The sequence below is a fragment of the Dryobates pubescens genome, chromosome 12, assembly GCF_014839835.1.
Source record: "Dryobates pubescens isolate bDryPub1 chromosome 12, bDryPub1.pri, whole genome shotgun sequence".
Classification (NCBI taxonomy): domain Eukaryota; kingdom Metazoa; phylum Chordata; class Aves; order Piciformes; family Picidae; genus Dryobates; species Dryobates pubescens.
Genome location: NC_071623.1, coordinates 12,976,933 through 13,003,470, shown reverse-complemented (window position 1 = coordinate 13,003,470; position 26,538 = coordinate 12,976,933). Strand labels below are relative to the sequence as shown.

The window sequence follows — 26,538 nt, the reverse complement described above, 5'->3', positions numbered from 1 at the left end:
AAATTTACAGTTATAAAATGCACAAACACGTGTGAATACTGACTTAAGTAACAGTACTCAAAGTTCATATTCGGTATGATATTGAAAGAAGGAAAGACATAAATCCTACTTAACAGTCTTTTACTCTTGGTGTTTCACATTTTTAATTCTTTTAATATAAATATTGGACATGGGTCTAAATGTACTGGGGACACTGGTTTCTGGCAGTTCTTAAAGTAATATATTGGTTTTATGGGCTTATTTCTAATGTTTCGCTTCTATCCTGACAGTTGTTAATCTGTTATTTGATAGCATTATCACACTGAAAGTGAAAAAAGGAGTTGCTTAATCTAGGGAATAAATGTGTTGTTTGTGGGGGGAAAAAAAGGAGAGATGTTGAGGAGTATAACAGAAGGACCAGATTACATACAAAGAATAGAAATATGGCAAGCATATGCAGTGTATCATCTGTAGTTTTAACACATTTTTTTGTCTTTGGTAAGGAGCTAGACAGATGCTCATTAGCCCTTCTTGAAGGAGCTAAAGAAAACAACTTCACACTGGATTGGAAAGAATTATAAATTCATGACTGCATAGAACAGTACAAAGCATACAAAGCATATAAAATACACAAATCCATAACACATACAACATACCAAGAAACACCTTCCACACCACAACAATACCTTAATACCCAGACCTCAGTGCTCTTTTCTGCCCCACCATGCCTCCCTGTGTTAGGTGCAACTAGGCCAGAATTGTGTAGGAAAAATTAGTCAGACCACGCAAGGGTGCAGGTAGGTCTGAAATCCATACCAGAGATAAGAGCTTGTGCGTTCCTGGGAGGAAAGAGAAGGGAGGAAATAGCTGGCCATATAGGCAGCTTATAAAGAGAGAGTGGAATTATGGGGTAGAATAACAATTTACAATCTTTAATCTCTTAAAAGACCAGTTTATGAGAACTGAATACTGTCAATACCACAAAAACTCCTATGGAAACATGAGTCCTTAATTCATATGACTCATCCTGCAACAATGGCCAAATGGGGCAATATATGCTAGTATACCACACTGGCACTTTGAAAGGGTTACACTAAGGTTTTCTACAGATGGAAATGGGAAAGAATTTGGGCAAGCATTAAGCAGCATTATAAATGTTTGTAATGATACTTATGAATTCTATCTTGGCTATTATCTGTATCATGTACATATTCCTCTAACAAGTGTTCCTGCTGACAGTATTGCTGGTGATGCCGTTGCTACTAGTACCTTTGACTAACAGGAGCAAGAGATTTATTATGAGCTTAATTATTTGTTAATATACATTGTTTTATATTCCTCAGAAGCGCTTTGGGAAAGTGAGTACTTTGCTGTGATTTGATAACTGCAAGCCAAAGCCACAATGCATGTAAAGAGCTTTAAATGCACAATCTAATTTACGTATTTTCTTTGATTTCAGAGTAACATGTCCAGAAGGGACTGGACACTTGAAGCAATTTTGGAAGGGCAGGGATTTTACGGTCCTCCTACAATAAATGTGGGTCTGGGTGAAACAGCTCTGTATCCTCTCACGTTCCATCCTATTGCTGAGTGCGTAACAATGGTAAGAGGAAAATTAGTTTCAACATTTGGAGATGATGTTTCTGTCAATAAAATTATGTCAGTGTTCAAATTCTAAAAGTGCTTAAGCAGTCAGTAATACTAAACATCTGTTTGAGAGTAAGAAGTGGAAAGATTGTCTACTAGTTGAAGTGAAAAATTAAAGGAACTAACTTTGCGAAGCTTAAGGTTAGGCATGACAGATTTCTCCACCATGCTCTATTGCTTCTTTTATTTGCTCTCCTGTCATAACCTCCATTTTAATGAAACTAATTACTCTGTAGAGATTCTGAACTTTGATCATAAATATGTACATCGTGTTAGTCTGAATTTAAATACATACATTAAATCTTATTTCATTACTTAAGCAGTGCACTAGTAATGTTGAATATTTCCCACTGCATTCATACATCACAAATGAATTCATGTGATGGATACTTTCTTTCCTAAAATAATATCTGTTGCAAGTTAAGCCACTACATAGAAGCTGCTTTTGCAGCTGAAATGGAGAGCAAAGCAAAGGCTATGATGCCTTTAGCAATAAGCAGTAGAAGTATTTTGCTTTTATGCTAGCTGAGAGATTTTGACTGCAGCTTGCTATTCAAACATGTGAGTTACCAAAGATGAAGAAAAAGAAATTGGTTTGTGAAACATTAGCAATCCTTAACCACCCAAACATTAATGTAGCTTAGAAATCCAGTATTATAAAATTACTAAAATCCAAATGCCCTGAGTCCTTTGACAACAAATAAATATGAAGGACCTTTTGGTTGAAAGACAGATGGAAATGATTGGGCAAAGTTATGTTTTATATAAGGAAGAAGGATGTATGAGATCATATTTTCCTGGGTGTTTGTTTACCAGAAAGCAGTCAAGAAGTATAAAATCTAGAAATATGAAGACTTCATATTGTTACATTTCATAATTTAGAAAAATGAAAAAGAAAAGCTTTTGTTTCTTTTATTTTCTTCTCTGTTTAAGAGCAGAATTAACTTAAGAACTGGAAAAGTCAATAAAAGCACTTCCTAGTAAGCATGCTTTTTGTCTGGATTTGAGATTAATCACAGAATCATAGAATAGTTTGGATTGGAAGGGACCTGCAAAGGTCATCTAGTCCAACCTTCCTGCAGTGAACAAGGACATTCTCCACTAGATCAGGTTGCCCAGAGCCTTGTTGAGCCTAACCTTCAGTATCTCCAGGCATGGGGTCTCAAGCCACAGGGAACTTTCACAGTGCTGACAAATGTTTTGTTCTTTCTTTGTCATAGGGAAGGCTTATTCTGCGCAATGATACAGCTGGCACTGAGACCATCTTTAGCCTTAAAGGAATAGGACAGAAACCCCTGGCACAGGATCATGTTGTGATAGATTGCCAAGTGAGAAAGCTCACTCAAAAATTTTTGTGGGTGCCCAATTACACCAAGAACAAGTTAACATACAAGGTAAATTTTTCCAATAATGTGTGACAACTGTTTTTTCTGCCAAAGAACCTGCAAATTATGGATTACATAGCAAGTATTACTGCAATTGCAGATTTACTCTTGTGATCCATGAGTATTTGTGCCCAGCTATAGTTTATAGCATATGGATATGTTTCCAGTGTATGGTTTTACTGTATGTTCTGTGGAAAGACATTTTGTAGTTTTTCAGTCTGGTTCCTATTGGGACAACACTTCTCATTGTCCTGTACCTAAACTGATGATTAGGTAGAGGAAAACTTACCAGCTTTGGCGGAGACAGAACAAAGGAAATTAAAAAATTAATAGTTTTAGAAATGTTTTTGATGTTATCTTCTGTAATTTTGTTGGCTTGGGAATATTTTTGTTATTGCACTGGTTGGTTGATTTGTCCTGTACACCCTGTACTGACAGAGTGTATTTACTCGACAAGGGAAGGCCTCATAGATAAACTGGGACATAAGTGATATTTTTTTAAAACCATAAATATTCCATTTACTAAAGTAATAAAGCTCAGCCTATATCAAGAATTGCCTAAGATGTGCCAGTAGCTGATGAGCATAGTAATTTACAGCCATGTCCATAAACAAGTCACTGCACAATGAATACCTAGCAATAAATAATTTAGCTTAATTAATGCATGGGTAACTTTGCCTTTGAGATGTAAATTTAGCTTTGCTATTCCATTTTAATAACTGAATATATTAAGCTATAAACTTAATAAAACCTCATTTAATTAAAAAAATAATTACATTGTATACATGCTACTCTGTTTCTCAATGTGTTTATCTGACGGCTTCAACCAAAATTGGAGTACCGCTGCAAAAGTTGTACCATTTAAAATGAAAGTTAAGCCTGGGAGGAGGAAGAGTGAAACATTTCTTTCTTTCCTTCGTTAAGAAAACTCTTTTCTCTCTGAATAGTGCTATTCCCACTTCAGCCATATATATGGTGTGTTCATGTCTGGAGCAGCAATAATTTTTGTATCAGTAGTTTGCTTATCTGTGCAACAATTAGTAGGTACCAAGAGAGCTGGACAGACAAGAAATGCCTTTGGAATTAAGTGGAGGTCGCATGTACAATTCCATCAGTTTAAGCAAAACACAGTGCCCACAAAGATTCTCATGATTAAAAAGACAATTTCCATAAATTCCCTTGAAAAATGTGAACAATTTTATGAACTTGTTTCTACTGATTTATGTGTAAACCTTAGGGAAGTACTTCCACTGTGCTTGCCATGGCTCTTCTAAGGGATATTGCAACAAATAGTCTTTCTCATGATTAATTTACTCCTAGATCTGAAAAAAAAAAATCATGAAGAATTTGTGCCCATATAATGTCATCCAGAGAGCACAGCTTTTACTAATGCTGAATTAATGTAACGCTACTGACTGCAACATGAGTGGATTTTAGTGGCTGTAAAATTAGATTCAGATCATCTGATAAGAGTAGGAAGTGCAAAGTGTTTCTATAAAAATCCATTCTGTCAGTCTCATGACAATATTTTTTAGACCATTTTGCCTTGGTTTTGATGTTGTGTGGTTCCTTCCTCCCCTCCCTCACCCCCCCCTTTTTCCTCTGTTGTTGTTTGTTTTGCTTTGGTTTTTGTTTGTCTGTATATACAAATGTCTGCTAGCTACAAATGGTTATCTGGTGTCTTGATGGTTGCTTCTAACTACACCTTGGATAGTAATTTCAGTTACAAAGGTGCCTAATTTGTTCAAGGCTTGGTTTTCCAGTAAAAATGTAAAACTCTGTAACTTTGTATTTTCAGTGTTATTTAAAACAGATGTTAAAGTTTCAGCTGACATTTTTTAAGTTGTGCTGATTTGGTGCTTCAACTCTGGAAGAGATTTTGGCTTTTTACTATAATTTGACCATTGTCTTTCCATTCCCATTAATCTTAAATGGCCTTCTGCAGAATGAGCTTTCAAAGCTGTGATTGATGCATTAGTTTAAAATTGTACCATATATCTTTGCTGATGCCCAATGACAGGACAAGATGCAATGGGTGGAAGTTGAGGCATAGGAAGTTTCCTTGCAAATTAGGGTAACTGCTGTGGACTGCCTTTCACACTAACTGGTCAAAATAATTCTGAATCTTGATTCCTGTGTTTGATGGCTTATAGATATAAGGAGGGGTTTTGGTTTATAGAAGAGCCTCTATTTATGCTCTATTTTCTTACTTCAAAACGTAGTTTTCTAACAATAATGACCCTTAGTAGATTTTATTAGGCACATTCAGGTACAAATGGGAACATGTTTTTGTAGATTATTATACGATGGAAGATTTTATAATGCTACATCTGAGACTAAAATTGTGTCCTGTTCTTACAATCCTCATAGAAATGCATTCTAGTAAGAAATAGCTCTCTATCTGATATTAGAAGGAAGGTGAGTTAAAGCTCACTGTATATAAATTCTTTCATTGCTTCACTCCAAACTTTCCTCTATATTTATGACATCCTTGCAAGAAGTTATTCATACAAAAATCTGAAATATCTGGACTCTCTCCTATGTGTACTTCTACATATCTGTATTTTTCACTGTCTAAATATTCTCAGATGTATAGTTAATGTGTTAGTAGATGTGTAATATATCTACAGTTAAGTAGACGGATAAAATTAGATATTATGCCATATTGGAACCTCAAGTGCCTGTAATGTTAAATGGATTCATTAGGATTCTTGATGTATCTTGTGGTGTAGCAATTTATGTTAAAACCAGACTTAGCTCTGCTCTGTTTAGCTAGGTGCATCAAGACTGTTAAACCTCTTTGTAACACTTCTAAAGAAAATGTATGTAAAATAGAAAGGGCCTGACTGGGCAATTGTATGCATGTGTAAGTAGTTCCATGGTCTGACCAAGAAACTTTTACTTGCATTGAGCAATGACTTCATTTGCACTTGATATGATCTGTATGTACCACAACCACTCTTAAATTACCCATAGATTCATAGAATACCAGGTTGGAAGGGACCTGGAGGATCATCTAGTCCTACCTTTCAGGGTAAGAATATAGTTTAAATGAGATGGCTTAGCACCTGTCAAGCTGGGCCTTGAAACTGTATAATGTAGGGGAATCCATCACCTCCTGTGGGAGTTTATTCCAATGTCTAATAGTTCAAATGGTGAATTTTTTTTTTCTGGCATCCAATCTGAATCTCCCCAGTAGCAACTTGTGCTCATTACCCTTTGTCTTTACTGTGTGTCTCTTTGTGAAAAGGGAGTCTCCCTCCTCACAGTAGCCTCCCTTTATGTACTTATACATGGTTGTGAGGTGTCCCCTAAGCCTTCTCTTCTCAAGGCTGAACAAATCCAGTTCTCTCAGCCTTCTTTCACACAACAGGTCTGCCAACCCTCTGATCATTCCTGTGGCCCTTCTCTGGACCCTTTTCAGCCTGTCTGCATTCTTCTATTATAGCAGAGACCAAAACTGTGCACAGTACTCAAAGTGTGGCCTGACCAGTGCCAAGTAGAGAGAGAGGAAGATATATTTATCCCTGCTTGTGATACCCTTATTAATGCAACTCAGCATCCTGTTTGCTTTCTTTGCCACCACAGCACATTGTTCACTCATGTTGAGCCCTTTATATATTCTTTTCATGTGCAGAAATACTAGGACTTACCAACAGCCTACTTTATAGTCTTCTTTTTAAAGCAAATAGAATGGATATTGTATGTGTAGCGTTCTTGCAACAGGAGCTTCATTCTGATGATTTTTGTTATTTCTCTTTACCAGGTGTATTCAGATCTTTCAATGGTGGGTGGTTTACCTACTGTTACTGTGGAACCAGATGACAAAGTCGCTTATGCTTTGAGTGTATCTCCGTGGAGAAGAGGCATCTTTCAAGGTACAATGTAGAAGGCAGATACATAAAATCCCTATAAATTAGCAGATTAGATTCGTTTACCTTTAATACTTGTGTTTCCATTCAACATTATCTTCTCCTGTATGGTTCTGCTCTGGCAGGGGGGTTGGACTTGATGATCTCTTTGGGTCCCTTCCAGCCCGTGACATGCTGTGATCCTGTGAAGGCTACACTTGATGATACTGGGTTTTAAGATGGCTCATATTTTTATTTGTAAAGGTATAATACTGCTAAATATGTAGTCAGGCCCTTCAAAAATGCCATCATACCTGCAGCTTCATGCACATAATTGGTCCCATGAAAATCAGCTCATTAAGAAGTAATGATTTTGAGTTATCACCAAGTTCTTGGGTCTAAATTTACTTTTCAAAAATCAGTTGAATAACTGCAGGTATCTTAGCACTACTAGAACTGAAGATTTAATGGCAGAGACCAGAATTTGATAATTTGATTATTTTCCTTGATTAAAGTTCCATCTGTTGACCACAAGGCAAGAGTACATAAAGAAAACTTAGTGAACTCGATTTTTTCTTTCAGATGTGTAGAGGCTAATAATTTATGTCAGTCCATGTTTATACTGGCATTCTTCTGATACACTATCAAGAATCTTGCTTTTAACTGCTATCATAATGTTGTATATAATATTTTATTCTGAAAAATAATTTCAAATTATTTTTTTTATACAATTCAGATTTAATGATTTTCAAATATTTAGGAACACTTCTACCTTTCCATAGTGCTCATTCTTTACCAGATAGTGTGAAAAACACAATTGTGTGAAGAAGACTGTGCAGTCAGTCTTTTTCTTCTTTGTAGAGTAGCTATTGTGGTAACTCTCAGCAGAGCAGAGTATGAGTGTGTTTGGGAGGGAATTATGGGAATGGGAGAGACTTAAAGTAACCAAATAGTACTCAGGAAAGCTAGATTTGAGCAACATCTGAAACAAAATTATCTCTGATATTAGATATATCTCTTGTTCCGAAACAAATAGTGTATAATGTGACTCCAAACACTTGATTCTGCTACCTTCTTAGACAGTTGAGATTAATGACAGATCATTTTCTCAACATTAAAAAGCTATTAAGACTTATCCCTGAGGATGCCAAACTAGTTTGCTCTTTTGACCATTTTGGTTTTAGTATCTGCTGTGTAAAAGGTAAGTAATAATGCCATTCCAAATCATAGATCATTTGTAGAAATAAATGAATGCTTGTAACAAAACTTGGTCTAGTGCCACAGGATATTTTCAGTGCCTTCTTGATAAATCTATTGTCCAGAGTCAAAATTCACTTTATATGAATAGGAGTCAGTTTGCAGTGAAAATGATGACTGTCAAAAATGTTCACCAGGAAATATTGAGGATGTGCTTCATTTGGACTTCAGTTTGGGATTTAAAAAGCTTTTAAGATTTAGGAATGTTCTCTTTTTATGATTTAGAAAATCACATTATTCTATATGTACTGAAATTTTCGATAGAAGAGATTCCAAGGGATCTATCATACAGCAAATTAATACCAGGTGATAAAAGCCATGCTTTCAAAGGGACAGAAATGCCATGTTCAGACTGACATCTCCTATGTTCTGTCTGTCCCCTAACTTCTATTACAATGCTTTCCATTATGTTCAGAAGTATTATTATGTTCTCTAAGTGAGAAAAGGAGAGAACAGTCAGTCTCTCTAACCTGACAAAAAAGTTATTGGTTCAAAGGCTGGGAAGACACGTACACACTTTTGCAGAAAACAGTTCATTTATTTTACACTTTAAAGCAACTTGATAGAAGGCTGAAGTTATCCTTTGAAAAGAGATGGAGCCTAGTTATCCACCATCCACCCCCTGGCTCAGTGCTTGCTTTAATCACTCCCTTAGGAAATCATATTCGTTCTTCCTGTGGAGCAGGGACAATTCTGGTCATGTCACGGAAATTTGTGCACGCTTTCTAATGATTTGGCTGCTATAGGAGGGAGTGGAGTCAAGAGAAGAAAAGCCGCTGTCACAGGTTAGAAAGGCAGCAGCTGATTTTGCTGTTAGGTGTGATATAAACCTAACTACCAGGTGTCCAATCTAAGTTAACGTTAGGAAGTACTTACTTTGTGGCTTAAAAAGAATAGAAGTTTGTTTGCTTCATATTCTGTGAGTCTGGGATGTCATATTTATTCCCCAAAGCAGAATTTTTCAACTCTTGGGAAACTGTAATGTCAAAGCTGAGATACATATATGCATTTTTAGCACTTCTAGGATTTTTCGGCAGCCAGACTGAAGCTTGAGGGTTACAGATGTAGGTGATTCAAGTGGGAATTAATTAGGGTGCAGGAAGGCTAGTCCTTTCTAGGTTCAAGATACTACAGGTAAAGTATAAGCTAAACACCAAAAAAAGAGCAACTATTTAGATATCTAGTTGAAGGCTTTCTCATAGTGCCCAGGGGTAATTTCAGATTTAGAACTCCCTGACTTGTAAGTATAAAACTTTGTAGCCTTGGTGATGTAGTACTGTTTTTGTCATATTCAATGAAATTCTTGTCAAAGAACCTTTACCATATAAATTGAGCAAATGGTATGCATTTTTTTGTGTACATTCAAAGTAATTTTGATTCTTAAATTCTATGGTTGCAAAATTATGCTTCTTTTTCTTTCCTTCTTGCTATTTTGTGATAGCTATGCTAAAAATGGGCCCAGTTCTTTTCAGAAGTCCATTTGGAGGCATTCCAATACAGGGCTAATAATACATGCTTTGGCTGATTTGTAGCTATATGACAGCTCTAACATGGAAATAATAGCTAATAAACATCTCACACAAGTTTCTAGCTCTATATAAAATCCTTCAGCAACCTGTTTTCTAAGTAATTGGGCAATTTGCTTTAGGTTTTACTTTATCTTTTATCAAACTTACATTTCTGCTTTCCACAGAATAGGACAAAATTTTTTTGGAGTAGACCAAATCTCATAATGCTTAAATTTTTTTCTGTACCCCCCCACCCCCAAACAAGCAATAACAACAAAAACCACTTGTTATAGTCACTGTCCTTTTATTAAACCCCCCCCAAAATCTAGCTTTTGGAAAAGAGCTTTCTAATTTTACGTATCACCTGTCATTTATTTTTAAACTGTATCTGTACTGAGTCGGCAGCTCTTCTCCATGCTATCTGGAGCTTTTGATGCTTACATGGATGAGAAAGGGCCATAGCCTCTCAGACTGCAGCTGGAGGATGATTTTAATGATATGGTGAAGCTCATGCCAATGTATTCTGCCCTGTAAATGAGTTGATTAAACCTCTTTGTTTAACACTATTTTATAATAGTGTTTTGCTCAACAATTGATTGAAATCTAAAGATTAATATTGTCCATTTCTTCATGTGGTGGAATTCTGAAAATTGATCTACTGATCATCCTAGTTTCAACAGAATGATAAAATCACATGTGAGAGGAAAACCATTCCAGTAGCTTCTTGCAGCCATTGCTGCCTTTCCAGCACCTGTCCATACCTTTGCTGTAAGCACTTCCTCTTCAACTGAGACACCCTAACAAACTGAGTCTAATTCACGTATCATAAAAACAAAGTTAGAAGGATCTTCTGGTTGCTTACTGTGAGTGGCTCTGGCATACCTCCACTGCTGTTATCACTGGAGTTCATTGAAGGAAGGCAGCTTTATTTATACATGCTACCATCAGGCAAAATGGTCCCTACCATATAGTTTCCATCCATCCTTGCACAGCTGGAGAAGCAAACCCTGTGTCCTTTTGTATCATGGTTTCATTGTGACATTAAGAACAGACAGTAAGAATTACAAGTAAAACAACTAACTTCTTTAAATGCTATGACACTATCTGTAAGTGGTAGTTGATAGTGTGGTTTGCCACTTGCTCATTTCTCATGTGTGTGAGTCTTCAAGCTTGTTCTACTTCCCTTTCATTGATGCAGGGAGCAGCTCATTTAGTCCCAGTGTACCACCAAGTAGTAAGATTTACAGATACTCATTAGAGTTTACATGTGTCATCATCAATTTTCAGACTTTTGTTATGAGTTCCATGGCCACATAGCCTTCTGTTCTTCTGTCCAGTTAAAATATTGGGATACTGTGGGCTTTTATCATCTCTGCACCAGAAAGTAATAATGTACAGTACATAGCTTTCAAATAGTCTATTTAAATGTCACACTCTATTTAAATTACATAGTCTATTTAAATTACACAGAAAGGAAAAAGTTGAATATTTCTTTCTTCATTGGATTTAGACATGGAATGTTGTAATACTTCTGTTCAATATCTTTACTGATGATCTGAATGAGGAGATTCAGTCAGTCATCAGTAAATTTGCAAATGACACCAAGTTGGGAGCAGGTGTTTATCTGTTAGAGAGTAGAAGGTCTCTCTCCAGAAGGACTTTGACCAGCTGGACAGATGGGCAGAGTCCAACATGATGGCATTCAACAAGTCCAAGTGCCGGGTGCTGCACTTTGGCCACAACAACCCCATGCTGTCTTGCAGTACCATAACGTATGCAAAATGTTGCTGCCTTTGTGGAAGACATCATAAGGTATCACAAGGTGTTCTGTGAGTTCTGTAGGGAGGCAGCATGTTTTGCAACTGGAAGACAAACACTTGCTGTAGTAAAGCCCTTATTTTTTTATTTTATTTTATTTTAAATCTGTAATTTTTGATGTCATTGGAATGCACCATTCTGTCCCAAACCAGGAGAGCATTCCGCTTAGTAATACTGCCTAGGAAAATATTCTGCCTTAATGTAAAGAATCCAGTCATACAGAGCATGCTATGTACTAAGTGTTCTTACAGATAAGGATTCTGTGTTCTATATTTAGCTTGAAATGAAAATTAATACTCTTTTTTATTATTATTTATTTGCACTTCTTGCTAGCAGTGATTTTCTTCTTCTTTTTTAAAAATTCCTAATAAAAAACTTAAATAGCTTTGAGCAGTAGTAAATATTATGGTGCCCATGAAAATTATGAAAGACAATTTATGAATAGTTTATAATTAAGCTGATAAACTGAGTTTAAATACATATGCCATCTGTAGCAAAACTGATTATTTTTTTATTGAAATACTTTGACAGATTTGAGTGCCTTGCAGAGGTCTGAATACATTACATCAATCCAGCTATCTTTATTGATCAAGATTTTAACCTCATTGTTATTAATTCTCTTTGCTTGAGATCTGTTTTCCATAAAGAAGGGAAGCTGATTGTCAGCAATTACAGTGAAATTCTTCACTCATATTTCGATCTTGTGATTGCCAGATTATCAGCACAGTGGTTTTGCAATTCAAGTGGCTTTTAGTTACCCTAGTTCTTCCACTAGCTCTTGAAATATTCTTGAGTATTAGCAATTTGCAGTTCTGGAACTTTTCAAGCATTCAAAAAATTGCTGCAAATAAATAATTATTCAGAGTTCTTCAGCCAATTATTTTGATGTTTTTGATAGCATGTTTTTATACAGCCAAATAAGTTACATTTTCTTTTATCATCCCCCACTTACTAATGAAAAAAAATGTTCCAAAGGTCAATACTTGTGTCTGTTCCTCTTTCTCTCTCACAAACATATGAGCAATACAATATTCTGAAGTACAAAGACTTGATAAAGAAAAACCTCTGTTTTCATTGGAATCGTGGACTGTAGGGAATAATTACTTTAAATGTATGATAAAGTGTAACATAATCATAGAACATCTTAGGTTGGAAGACATCTTACAGATTATCTAATCCAACCTCCCTTCAGCTTCAGTGTTTCGTGCCTGTGCTACCCAGTTACTGTTCACACATAGACAGTGGCAATGTCAAGATGACAGGCTTTGCTTCCCTGTAATGATTTAACATAATCCTTCTTAGCAGACATGATTTGTCAATGTTTGCCATGATGGAATTGCCACCTCATATAGTTTTCATTGAGCATACATGAACAGATTTTACTTTTCATAGTCTTCCTGGTAGAATTTTCCCTTAATTATATTTTATTTGCCTCCTTTATTTATCATGGTTTTTTGTGTCTCTTAAGAGTAACATCATTCTAGCATAGTATTATTACCAAAACTAACCATACAGCCATTTTATTAGACTGATCTCCCCTGAAATGGAGTGTAACTAGAATGTTTAGAAGTATGAATACTGCCTTCTGCAGAAATCTGTGATTGGGGGAGGAAAGTTAAGCCTCCAGTATTGTGAATGAGATGGGTTGGCCTGGGTATGTGCATAGCAAGCTTCGTCAGCTTCTGGCTGCTGAAGTCACTGTGGCCTCCTGAGCCAGATGTAACCATGGTGGTGCTGCCTCTCCCCCTCACTACCGCTCCTTTTCCCAAGTCCCACATGAGCCTTGCTACTTAGCTCTAGCTATTCCTGCTAGTAAGGTGCTAAATTCAGCTATACAGGGAGAGCAGCATGTCCTCTCTGTCGTGTGATCTCTTACCACACATTTATCCCACTCAGTGCTGGAGAAACACAAAATAGCATTAAATGTATGTATTTTCAAATCAAGTAGTTCTGAGACTCTCATAAAATTGCATTAATTCTCCATTTGAAATTAAACCAAGCTCCTCTATGATTAATTTTCCCTAACATTTCATAAGACAGTTACATTCCCCTTGAGAGACCACAGAAATTCTGATCTCAAGTGGGAAAATTTCTTACTGTATAACATCATAACATCAGTCTCCTCCTGAAATTGGTTTTTCATTGTGCTTATGAGGCAAGAATTAAATCTGCAACAATTAAATCTGCAGGATATATTTATTTCTGTTTCAAACTCTCCAGTGTGTATGGAAATATTGAGGGACAGTTATTTAGGTGAAATAGTAATGCTATGTCAGGGACACATAATGAAAGAAACAAAACCTACTTATTTGAAAGCTGGTATAAAAAGTCTTCCACAATAACATTAGTTTTATTTAATGGAACCATATGCATCAGAGAATCACAGAACATTAGGGGTTGGAAGGGACCTTGAAAGATCGACTAGTCCAACCTCCCCTGCTAGAGCAGGATCACCTAGAGTAAGTCACACAGGAATGCATCTAGGTGGGTTTTGAGTATCTCCAGACAAGGAGATGCATGATAGATTTTTAAAATTAGATTTAAATAGAGATCTGCCAGTTTAAAAATTCTGGGTTTACAGTTTGTGTGTATTTTATCTTCCCTAAGTACTTGATTAGAACTTAACATCAATGCAAAAGTGTATTGCGGCAATATTGTAACTATTACATTTATTATCTGCTAGCACTAAAATCAGACACTGTGACTTGAAAACAATAACAGGAACAATGAAGACTACATCTAGGAAATTACACTGGAAAGAAAGATTCAGTTGTTGTTCACCTTGTTTTATAATGTTTAAGACATGAGTTTGCTTGTATTTCTTATTACCGGTCTGTAGAAAAACAGATTTCTTTTGAGAAAAAATGATTCATTTCCATGGACTCACTCAAGACTTAATTTCTATTACCTTAATTTATAATTGGATGGCTGACACCTGGAGTGGAAATTTTACTTCATTTTTTATTAGTTTTGAACTGAGGAAATACTACTCATACATGTCTGGCAGTCTGTTTTATAAAGCTAATGCTCCAGCTAATATAACACCTGGTACCGATTTGTTTTTAGGTGTAATTTCATTTGTTGCTGAAGATGAAGACCAACAACAGGCTCAACATAACAGCTCACCAGAGAAGACAGATGGTGAACAGGCCCTTCAGAAACTGTCAGCAGAGACACCACAAACTCCTGATGTGGCAAACATGGGTATGTTTGGTATTATACTCATTGGCAGTTTACATAAGCTTGTGTCACAACTTCTTTGTAAATTAACTGTATGTTTAATGTGTCAGGCAAGATGCCCGAAACCAGTGTTAAATCAAATATTTAATACAGGCATAAATGAAATGCCTCCTTTTAAGATTTTGGAGACATTTTAATGACATTTTAAGGTGAGCTTAGTTTTTCTTTCTCCTTTTTTGCAACTATGTCACTGAATGTTACTTGTTGATTGAGAGTGGCACCACTTATGAAATGCTTTCTTTTCAAAGTATCCAAAAATATTAACAATGCTGATGCCAAAGCAGGCTGCTTCTGAAACACACGTCACTGCTCTTCATTCCACTGCGAGGAAAAAGCCTTTCTTTTGACTGTGAGTCATAGATGGTCTTTTGGCCTGTTAAATTGAGAGAAAATTTTAGAATACCTGGTGCACTTTCAAATTGTCACCTTCTGTTCTATTCTAAACTGTTTCTGCATTATTTTTGACATTTTAAGTATTCCAGAATAACACGTTTTTGGTTAAAAAATGTGCACACCTAATAGACCAAAGTAGGTTTTTTGTTTTGTTTTTACATTAATTTCTCCATTTTCTTTACATTTGTGAACAAAGCTTTGACTATAGAACTCTTCTTTTTATGCTTTTAAGACCTAAATTGGAATCTATTTAAAATATCAAGCATTATGTTAGATGACTAATGCATATTTCTCACAAAGAAATCTATCAAGGAAAGTTCTTTTTAAGTTGAAAAAGACATTATTTTAATCAACATTTATATATTAGGAAATTGAGAGGAGCTTGCAATTGGCAATCTTTGTCTTCTTTGTAATTGTATTTTCACTTCAACAGAATCTATCTAGTTCTAAAAAGAATGAAAAGCTAATTTTATAATTAATAAATAATAAATAATCCTAGTTAATCCTATGTGAATATGAGAAAAGCATGCTCTCTTATAGTCTATTAGTGTCTATATGTAATAGTACCTAGAGGAGTGGAGATTAGTATCCCATCTCAGATGTGAAGCAGTCCTGAGTATTTACAATCTGTATAGACAGGACAGAAGTAAGAAGCAGCAGCTCAGAGAAATGAAGTGACTGTTTGTGTTCGTAGCAGTAGGTTTATGTTTGGGGAGTATTAAAACACCTCCAGTCAACTTTTTTACCACTCAGAAGCCAAAACCTTAGCAATGGATAGACCTTGTCTCTAAAACCTACTAGATTTGTTATGTGAATTTTGATACATGTCTTTATGCACCTCAGACACCTGGTGTGCTTAGCTTTGTGTACACTCTGGTTCTTCTTCACAGCTGTAGTTAAAACAACAGCAAAACCAAACCCAAAACTGAACCAAAACACCAAACCAAAAAAAGATAGTAAAATGTATTCTGCAGCTATGTAGCTCTTACATATAATCAAATCTTCTAAAATGATATTTTTTTGAGCAGACAGATAATACAGTGTGAGTTTAAACTAGAACAGAAGTGGAAGATAATAATGTAGCTGTACATGCCCAACTGCTGTTTTCAAAAGGACAGGAAAAATAGTTGGAAGGACAAGGAGGTGACCAAAGAACTAGGGATTTTCCATAATGCTTATGAGGTGGAGAAGACTGTTACAACAGTCATAAAACTATGGTGAAAAATCAAAAGGCAAGGGAATGATTGACAGATTGAGGAATGGGGGGTTTAGAAGAAGTCTAGAAATATTACGTGGAGGGTTTGCAAAGCTAAAAGAAAAAAATGTCAAATTAAAAAAAAAAAGAAAAATAAATAAAGAGCTTCTGTGAAGACAGTACAGATTTGGATCTTGTATGTTTAAGGGGAGCACTAGTGTTGTGAATAAGTAGTAATGTTGAACAATTGATTTCTTTTTTTTTTTTTTCAATTCCAACATGGGGAGATAGAAATAGGAGAAAATCCTTAAGAAAGCAATTAGCAAAAGAAGACTTAATCAGCATTTAGCTTTCACTGTCTTTTAAGGTCCAAGAATGTTTCCTTGCACTTTCTTACTTTCTTAAACTGAATTTTCGTGTGCAACAGCATGGAAGTTGGTGGACATTAAAACTCACACAATGACTCGCTGTAAGTTTACAGAAGGATTTTAACAAAGATTGTGTTAAGGTGATATATGCAGACAATGCAGTAAAGATGCTAGGGCAAATTAATGATAAAAGAAATATCAAGAGTAAGAGAAATACTGGAGATAGTATTCAAATCTCTACTGAAAGCCTACAAACGATAATTAATTTAATTATGATTCTTCTCTTCAAATCAAACACTTCAGCATATAAGATATTTAGGATTTGCCAAGTTAGGAATCATTAGTCCAGACCTAGTAGAGGCTCTAATTGGAAGTAACTGCAAATGGAAGGTTAGGAAGGAAAATGGAAGGTTAAGTGAGTGGATTTCTCAGTACTGTGTCTATCACTGATACGAATCGAGAGCATGTTTTTAGATTTATTTTTTTTTTTAAGGTAGAAAGCCTAATGCCTGTTCTGCATTTGCTATTACTGATAAGCCTTTTCTCAGTTTGGTTCCCCAAATTTTCTGATCCATTTATGCATTTGAATGTTTTTTTCAAATACATTGGTGGGTGATTACCTCGACCAGCTCAGCAAGTTCTCAGACTAATTAGCTCCAACTCAGTTCCATTTTTCACTGCATACTAATTTACATAGATATAATTATTCCAGCATACAAGGTCCCATTGGTAACTGGAGCAATCTACACAACTTATATATGGCTGTGTCAAGTTACTGCATCTTATCTTAGTATTTTTCACTATTTTTCTGTTGTAGAGTTTTATGTTTGTCCTGTTGTAACCTACACCTTTCTAGTAAGTTGTACTAACTAAATGTCATGACTTCTAGCACAGCAGTCATTGTATACTAACTAAATGTCATGACAGCTAGCACAGGTTAGGGTGTCATTAGGATTGCTTTCTAAAATGGACCTAACATGAACATGAAATGACTTTTCCCTAATAAAGTGTCACTTAATAATAGGACTTTTTTCCCAATACATAAGGTATATTCTTTCAATGCCCATATCCTAGGAATACCAAGCTTCTATGTCACCTTTAAGTCAGCCAGCTGTTTCTACCCATTTCACAAACCCTTATCTTCCTTCATAAACATTAATTTGTACTAGACATCTCTAATTTGTACAACTGGAAAAAATTTCTGCTGAAAATGACTAAAAAGAGATGGAAGGTAACAAAGTGTGGTCTAATTTATATGATACTAGTAGTCTTTTTCTGAACTTGCTTCATAAAATCATAGAATTATAGAATGCAGTGAGCTGGAGGGGACCTTTATACATCATCTAGCCCAAGCACCCTACAGTAAGCGGGGACATCCCCACCTAGATCAGGCTGCTTAGAGCCTCATCAAGCCTGACCTTGAACATCTCCAGGGATGGAGCCTTCACCACCTCCCTGGACAACTTGTACCAGTGTTTCACTACCCTTACAGAAAAAAACTTAAATGAAAGTATGAAAAAGAGAAGGTTTATAACAAAAAACATACATCCCTTTAAAATCCTCTGTATTCTCAGCAACATTCCCTGGGAGCCAAATAAATAATATTTATTATTAAGTCTAATAACACTATGTGCTTTTAGCTTGTACCATCCTAGCTGAGTCTTGGTTTTATCCTACACAGTTTTCTTTTCTGCCTATATTTCTTCTGTCGTTTTCAATAAAAATTACTTACTCTGTAGCTTTTCAGAGGGGAATGACTGATGTATAGTTCTGAGATTTAGAATTTCTTACTTGCAGAGTGCACACCACTAGCAGAATCCAAACACTCTGAAGTGGTGTATGTCAGAACTGAGAGTCCCCAGGGCTGCTGTTACTGCTCTGGGGTAATAGAAAATAGTGGACTCCTGATGTAGAGCATAATAATATACAGAATTGAGTTTGCAGAGGCCAAAACAAGTGTGAGGTTGTCCATAGCTGAATAAGATTAGAAAACAATCTCTAATGCTAAGCTCAAGTACACCAAATCTTTGTCTTGCTATCACTCACTGAAAATACTCTTTTTAAACATGCTAGAAACCACTGCCTTGTTATACACACCTTTTCAATATCATCTTCCAGCACACACATACACACATTATGTAAGTATGTATTTACCTTTTTTCTTCTTTTTTCCCCTCTCCAAAGTACCTTGTAGCTGTGACCATAGGAGAAGATAATTTCTAGATTATTTTTCACCTATTCTTTTCATGTTATCTGCAAAATCACTTATTGTTCTCCTCTAAAAGTCTAATGATTTTGAAATGTGTTCATTGCTTTTTTTTTTTTTCTCATTCAGATGTAGCTAAGAACAAGCACATTTAGGACTTGCAGTAGAAACCATTGATATAGCAATCCTTATGACAAATCCTTCTTGTGCTGCCTTGTACCAGAGCAGAGGGAAAAAGAAAACAAACCAAAACTTAAATAGAAAAATCTCTGCAAAACAAATGTAGTGACAGGGGCTTGCCCCTTTCTAAACTGACATGGGTTTTCAGTTTTTTTCCAAAGAGTATTTCTGTCTTTTGAGGGAAGAGGTCCCAGGGTGGTTTTTTTTCTCATGAGAGTCAAAAGTAAAATAAGGCGAAGTGGTTGCTAAGACTGAAGGCAGGATGCAGCTGGTTTTCATGTAAGAATTATCTTTAGATATTCCTATATACTGAGGTGCTAAAATCCTAAATAAATATTAGTCTTTAATAGATATTTGTTTCATGCTCTGACTAAATGCTGTGAAGCCTCCTACACTTGGCAAAAGCTCCTCTCAAACTAGGGGAAATTTTTATACTCTACTGTGGGGTCTGTGATATCTTCTTAAACTGAACTACCCTTGGACTACTGCCCCTGTGTTGTGCTCTTTGCTGTGTAGCATCTGGGCAACAGGAAGGATGCTGGGCTCAGCTTCTGCTAGACCAGCTGAGCCGTCCTCAGGAGTGTGATCCAACAGCTCTCCTGCAGAGTCGAGAGTGTGAAATTGCTGCAGTTGCTGCAATGGCCAAGACTTGCACTGCAACTGCTTATCTCCCTCTCCTCTTCCCAAATCCCTCACTCTTTCCAGCAGCAATCCTCAGCACAGCGCTGACGCTTAAGCAACAGCTTTTAGCAGTCATGCCGATGGTGATACCTCACAGTGCTGAGTGCTGCAGGTGCAGGATATTTGTGTATACAACATGGAAATTTTGCACGTGCCATTGTCTTATTACGGCTGCCGTAAGCATTGCCTTTATCCGGTGGTAATACTTCCCCCGTGGTGTGCCTTTACATTTTTATGATGTTGCCAAGTGTTTTACTTTCCTTGTACTTAAAAGGCATAGCATCAAAAAGATACACTATTTGTGAACAAACCATGATTGAAAAAATAAAGTGTAGTCAGAGTGGTTAGGTCAAGGATTCATTTTGGCAAAGCCTGTTCTAATTATCTGTTTAAAGCTAATTTATCCTTCAACTAGGCTTTCAATGACAGGTGACAGTTTCTAGTCTGTTATTGTAGTTCTCATGATATGTCTGTGACAGTTAAGTGTCTTCCCCATTGTCTTCTGTCAATTGCTTCTAAGCGGGTTCACTGAGGAACTGATGCCTTTGAAAGGTACCTTGTAAATGTGTTCCTCCCAGACTTCCAGGCTTGAAATCAATCCCTGAGACCTGAACATCTGTGGTAGTACACTTGGGTATTTGTGTAATGTAGATAATGAAAGAATTTCTTTGTTCCAGCAACCGTTAAAGGTGAAAGAGTACTCAGCATGGTAACAGTTTAAAATAAACCTTTGCTTTTCTTCATTGTAATGAACTGAGTATACCATGGTAAATCATATCATCATAAGAACTGAGTATGCCATGGTAAATGTTAGAATATATTCAGTATTAATGCACTAATATGATTAATATATCTCATGCATATTTATTTCTGGAAGAATGATTACCTTTTGAACAGGAATAAGCTTTAAAATAGTGTAGAGTTATCCAGCTCATAAATTTTGATTGTGCAGTCAAGCTGTTTTGCAGTCTAATCTACACACTGCACGTATAAACATATTGTGCTCCACCCTCAGAATAGTTTGTTTTAATTGAGTCTCCCTCTTTAAGAATCAAAAAAAGAGAAATTTAGAGAAGATGTAGAAGAAATATTGAAAGAAAATAATCCCTGTGTAAACTGCATGCATATTTGAAAATGTAAAATACAACTAGGGCTTGCTTTTCTATGGTTTTAATAGCATTTTAACATTTGCAGCTATGCTTATACTAGTGTATACAAGCTTTTGGGGGTGGTTTGGCATATGTAAAACATTAAAGATTAGACTATTTCAGTGTTTTTTTCCTTTGTTGAAAAGAATGTTCCATTATTGTTAGCATTCTCAGTAGGAGCCCTTCTGCAGTGCTGCAGTCTGCTAAGTGGTATGCATTTTCCTGTGCCCTTTTGAGACTCAGAACAGCTTGATTCCCCTAATAAACTAACACGTTGTTTTGAAACAATTCAGATCTAGCAATGCTTCAAGGACCTGTGGCCCACATGGCATTTTGTGGGGCATGGTATGTGTGCAATTAAAAAGCTGTGCAAATGAAGCGTGGTATCCCATCTAAAATTAATAACAAAAGCAGCCTGTAATTGCTCACACTGCAATGCTGCTGCTGAACTATAGGTTGCATCATCCTTCATGCCGCGGGTGGTTTAATGTGGCCGTGTTGAGAGTCTTACACCTGCCCTAGCCACAAATAAGTGGCTCTGTTTGTAAACCTGCACATCTGTATTCTGTTGGATGTCATAGCATGTAGGATTGCATTTGCATATAAGCAGATTAGATTTTTCTGACCTAATTAAAAGAATTCTGTGATCTGCCTTTTGCTTGTTCTGATAGTCTCTATAAACTATATTGCTGAGAAACACATTCATTCTGTCATGTCTAGCAGACCTTAGATATTTGTATACATATGCAATTTTGTCACTTAAAAGCCCATTTAATAAATATGGATTCTAGTGGGAAAAAGGCCAAAATCCCAAGGAAAAAATAATGGGTGTGTTTGTCATGATTAAATGGTCAGATGTTTGGACTTTTGCTTGTCCCTGTCAAGTTCACTGGTGAAATGACAGGTGTGACTTGCACCTTGCTGAATTGAAGCAGCACAGCATAACCATACTGAATTTTTCTTCCCCTCCTGATCTGGCCCTTGGCAACAGGGCTAATGTGATAGGTCTAAGTGTAAACCCTTTCTGGTAGTATGTGACAGAACAATTCAGAGTGATATAAAAAATAACATTTTGGAAACAAAATAGTAAATGAGCTAACAACAGACCAGTAGTTTCTTTACAGCCAATGCCCTTGCTATTGGGTTTGAGTGTTTGAGATGCTCTTTATCTGGGTCATCATTTTGCCTTTCCTTCTTTGTTATGCTTGCAGGCAATTCTGATTTTACCCCGTAGCAAGTGATGAATTATAAACTCACAGAGCACATAATAGTCATGAAAAAGGACACTAATATTTACCAGTTTCTCACAGGTGTATAGCCAAGTCTAGAACAGAATATAATGGAGTGAGGAAAGGACAAAGGGAAGGTCCCTGTCAGTTTCCTCTATTCATGCTGTTTCTCTTGCTGTGACCTGTGAAAATATGCATGGGTCCAGAAAGCAAGAAAATGTCAGACTTTATAGCCCAATGAGAGTCACAGAATATACCTGCTTGGAAGAGACCTCAAAGATCATCCAGTCCAACCCTCAACCAGTACTGAAAGGTCAACACTAAACCATAGCCCTAAGTCCCAGGTGTACTCACTGATGAATACCCCCAGGGATGGTGACTCTACCACTATGGGCAGACCATTCCAATGTTTGAAAACCCTTTCAGTGAAGAAATATTTCCTAATATCCATCCTCAACCTCCCTCTGGTGCAGCTTGTAACCATTTCCTCTAGTCCTATCGCTTGTCACCAAGGAGAAGAGGCTTCCCTCTCCTTGTTCCAACCTCACTTCAGGTAGTTGTAGAGAGCAACGAGGTCTCCCCTCAACCTCCTCTTCTCCAGACTGAACAGCCCCACCTACCTCAGACACTCCTTGTAGGCCATGTGCTCCAGGCTCTTCATGAGCCTCATTGTGCTTCTCTGGACACACTCCAGCACCTCCATGTCCCTCTTGTAGTGAGGGGCCCGGAACTGGACACAGTACTCAGGGTGTGGCTAGTAACTGGGCATGAATCACGATGAGCTGGACAGTTCATAGCAAGTGGAGTTTGAATCAAATAAATGTGGTGGGGGTTTTTATTTCTATCTTAATTATTACTTGAGTCTATTACAGAAATGGAAATATTATGACACATTCAAATTACAGTAGTGTTTACAAGATTGTCTTAGAGCTATTGTTTGGAATATCCTATTGCTTAAATGTGAGAACAATTTCCTTTGAGGAGTATGTTCAGTGTCTGAAGCAGAGTTAAAAATTGTGCATGCATTTTTGGAGCCTGGCATGGCATACAACAGTTAAGCTGCTATATAAACTGATTCATACATCCAGACCAAAGTTTTTTTGTAATTCATTCTTTTTTGCAAGTTTCTTTAAACTAAGCAGCTCAGATAGACCAATTAAAACATTAGATTGAGTCAAAATGATGTCTCTTAAGATGGCAGGGAGTATATTAATTTCCAACAGGAAAAAATAGAATACATTATTCAATCTAATTTTGGTTTTTGTTAGTTTACCATGAGGATTCCCCACAAGTATTATCATAATTCTATTACAAGTAGTGTTGTTCTTTCAATTTTGGACAAGTCTGCATCACATGCTACTACCATTGTCTGCATTGGAAGCTGTAACAATGTTATTCCTGAAGACACTTTGTGATTTGGTAATTTTAGTTTTCTAAGTCATCTCATTATTTAATGGAAGAATTTCTCTCATGTCTTAGATCCTCTTGGCTATTTGGTAGTCTACTGCTTGGATTTGCTAAGGATTTGTATTTCTATAGCAGCTAATGGCCCATATATAATTCTGGATTTTAATTTATCCTGCAGACTGGATATTTCTGCATTCTCATCCAGTGTCTCATGAGGTAGGCTTGCCTAACTAAGCAGCAAAGGACCACTCTGACATTTTTACTGAGTAGGCAATAGCTATTTATTGTCCATTGTTATAGTGCCTACTGTGTCTCTCAAAGTATTTTCATTCCTTTCTTTGTGGGCACAGTAGAGTCCTAATTCTTCTTGGCATACTCGTAGAATTATAAATATTAGGGAATGACTGTTAGTGAAAAAACAGCTGGCATTTTATACGTTGTGAAACTATATATATGGTAAACCTGTCCCCTCTCTCTCTCTCTCTGTATATATATATATATATACATATATATGCAGAACAAAATAATTTTCAGAGATAATGAACTTGGCAAAATTTGGGTGGATTTTCACAGAAAGAGTAAAACCCATATTTCTATAGGTAAGGTGACTCCTTCAAAACAGTGGTATCCTCTGCTCTAAATGATGTGCTACAGCTTCTCTGCAAATTACTAGAAAACAGTTACTGCAAAATACATGTTTCTGGGTTCCTTTAGCTAGAAAATTCCAGAAAAGCAACCCCCAGAAAACAACTGGCTTGGACAATTTTGAATAGGAAAGCTAGTTTATCAGAGATATTAGCAACGTCAATGAGTTTTAAAATGGAAACAAGTAAGTTAAATAATAACCTTTTGCTTTCACCCTTATTAACTCTTGTCCTGAATCGCATTTGCTGCTGGTATTGCAAAAACTCTAAGTTCCCTGTCTTCGATATTTGGACCCTGCCTTTTGTACATAGAAGGAGATAAAACCAGAAAGATCATTGTGAACTGTCAGGTTAAATTCCCAGTATGAATTCCAGTGAGCCTTCATTCATCATACTTTAAGGAAATCACAGGACTATAAATATGCAAAAATAATTTGAATGTTGTTATAATATTAGCAGACAGGACTGGAATAGCGCTGTTTTCCTGCGTTTTACTTCTTTCATGCATCAGAAAATAATTAAAATGTATTATTGCAGTATTTGCATTTGCTAATAAGCCACTGACTGTGAGTTCTAACTGTACAATTGTTTGCAGAGGATGCATGTATCAAGAAGTTAAATTTTCTGTTTAGGCAGTTTATACATATGCGTTAGAGAACATGCAGCAACAATCAGTCAATACGTAAATGAGATGTCAGATACTAGAATGTGTCTGGCTAGTGGTCACTTTGCTTTTCTGTGAGCTGAGAAAATAGTTTAGATGATATGTTGTGGTGTCATCATATGCCTGTTAAATATCACACTTCAATTCACATCCAAAATTTGAACTGATTTGCAATGAACTGGCACATCCTTTTCCTTTACTATAAAGTATCCTGCCAGACTTTATGTTATTGTTTACTGAATAATTATGTTACTGTATACTGAATATTAATTTGACTGTCTATAGTGACCTCATAGCTCCCCAAATATTTTTTTTTTTAATAAATGTAGTGCTTTGTGGTTGTTGTTTTTTTCAGGTGGGATTTTTTGAGAGATATTTCGAGTCCTGAGCACATATTTGTCTGCACTAAAAGCTTCTTGCTCTTTCCTTTTCTGTTTAACACTAAAGTATATTAATTTTTGTTCCAGTGAACTTTTGACCTAGAATTTTGCAAGGAAACTAGAGAAATATCACTCTCATGCTTCTGTTTCAACTGGCGTTCCAAATTTCAAACCAGTGAATTTATGGAGAGACTGTGTACTGGGTTTTATTTATTATTCTGTCTAATGTCTTCTGTCTCACAGCAGGGTTCATTGAAAGCATGATTTGTAAGTGCTGTGTTGTAGATCTGAACTCAAAGATCTTTCATATGATTCTCACTTTTCTATAGGTAGGCAAAGAGCTAAACAGGCAAAAAGTCAGAAAGTAGTACAAGGATTCCTGTGTCATATATATTTTGAATCTTTAGGTCAAAGCTCATTTGTTTTCATTTAATGTTCATTTGTCAGAATTGATGTTTGCATTTATATTAGAAATTGGAAGTTATCCCTGAAAACAAAGCTTGAGAAGCATTAATTTTACCATTTGGAGATTTTTGTTTGTTTTCATTTTGAATGATGCTCAATGAGCTTTACTTCTTTCATAAGGGAGATACACTTTCTTTCTGAATATGAAGATGTAGGCTTGCATTCGGAATTCCTCTTCTATAATACACATAAGTGCTGTTATTACTCTTTGAAAACATTATGATACTATGCTAAAATCAGTATAAGGGTGATGAGACTCTGGAATGTGTTGCCCAGGGAGGTTGTGGATGCCTCCTGCCTGGGGGTGTTCAAAGCCAGGCTGGATGGGGCCTTGAGCAACTGAGTCTAATTGAGAGGCATCTCTGCCCATGGTGAGGAGTTTAGAGTAGATGATCTCTAAGGTCCCTTCCAACCTAAGCCATTCTATGATTCTGTGATTTGGTGATTCTTACACTTAAGATTTAAATTTTTTTAAAAAAATAAAGTTGCATACAGTAATCCTTCTACTGTATAGCAGAAAATTTAAAAGTGAACCCTGTGTGGAAATCAGCTCTCAGTGAAGTCTCATATAAATTCATAGAATAAAAGCAAAGTTAATTTATGGTTAAAGGTTCAGGTAGAAATTCTCATTTGTTCCAGGAAAGTTAAATAATATCCTAGTGGCTAGAAGGGGTTAAAGCTTTGACTACTAATGAAAATGAGGATATATGGTGCTCACCATTCCTTAGGTCTTTTCAATATTTTTTTTAAGGCTGCTGAATTCCAAGCTGAAATACATAGAACTTGTATGGAAATACAGCAATTCATTTTACAGTAGCTCCTAAATTCTATGGTAATTTCTGTAATTCAGTTGATTCAGTGGCATTTGCCTTTCAAATGAAAGACCTGTGCTG

At 36.3% G+C, this 26,538-nt stretch overlaps 1 protein-coding gene across 1 annotated transcript in view; it reads left to right on the top strand.

Moving 5' to 3' along the window:
• Positions 1 to 26,538, top strand: part of CFAP47 (cilia and flagella associated protein 47) — a 275,659-nt gene that overhangs the window by 129,700 nt on the left and 119,421 nt on the right. The window contains 4 exon segments of the mRNA XM_054165734.1: positions 1,439 to 1,582; positions 2,847 to 3,020; positions 6,778 to 6,889; positions 14,512 to 14,649. Coding sequence (XP_054021709.1) covers positions 1,439 to 1,582; positions 2,847 to 3,020; positions 6,778 to 6,889; positions 14,512 to 14,649 — 568 coding nt within the window.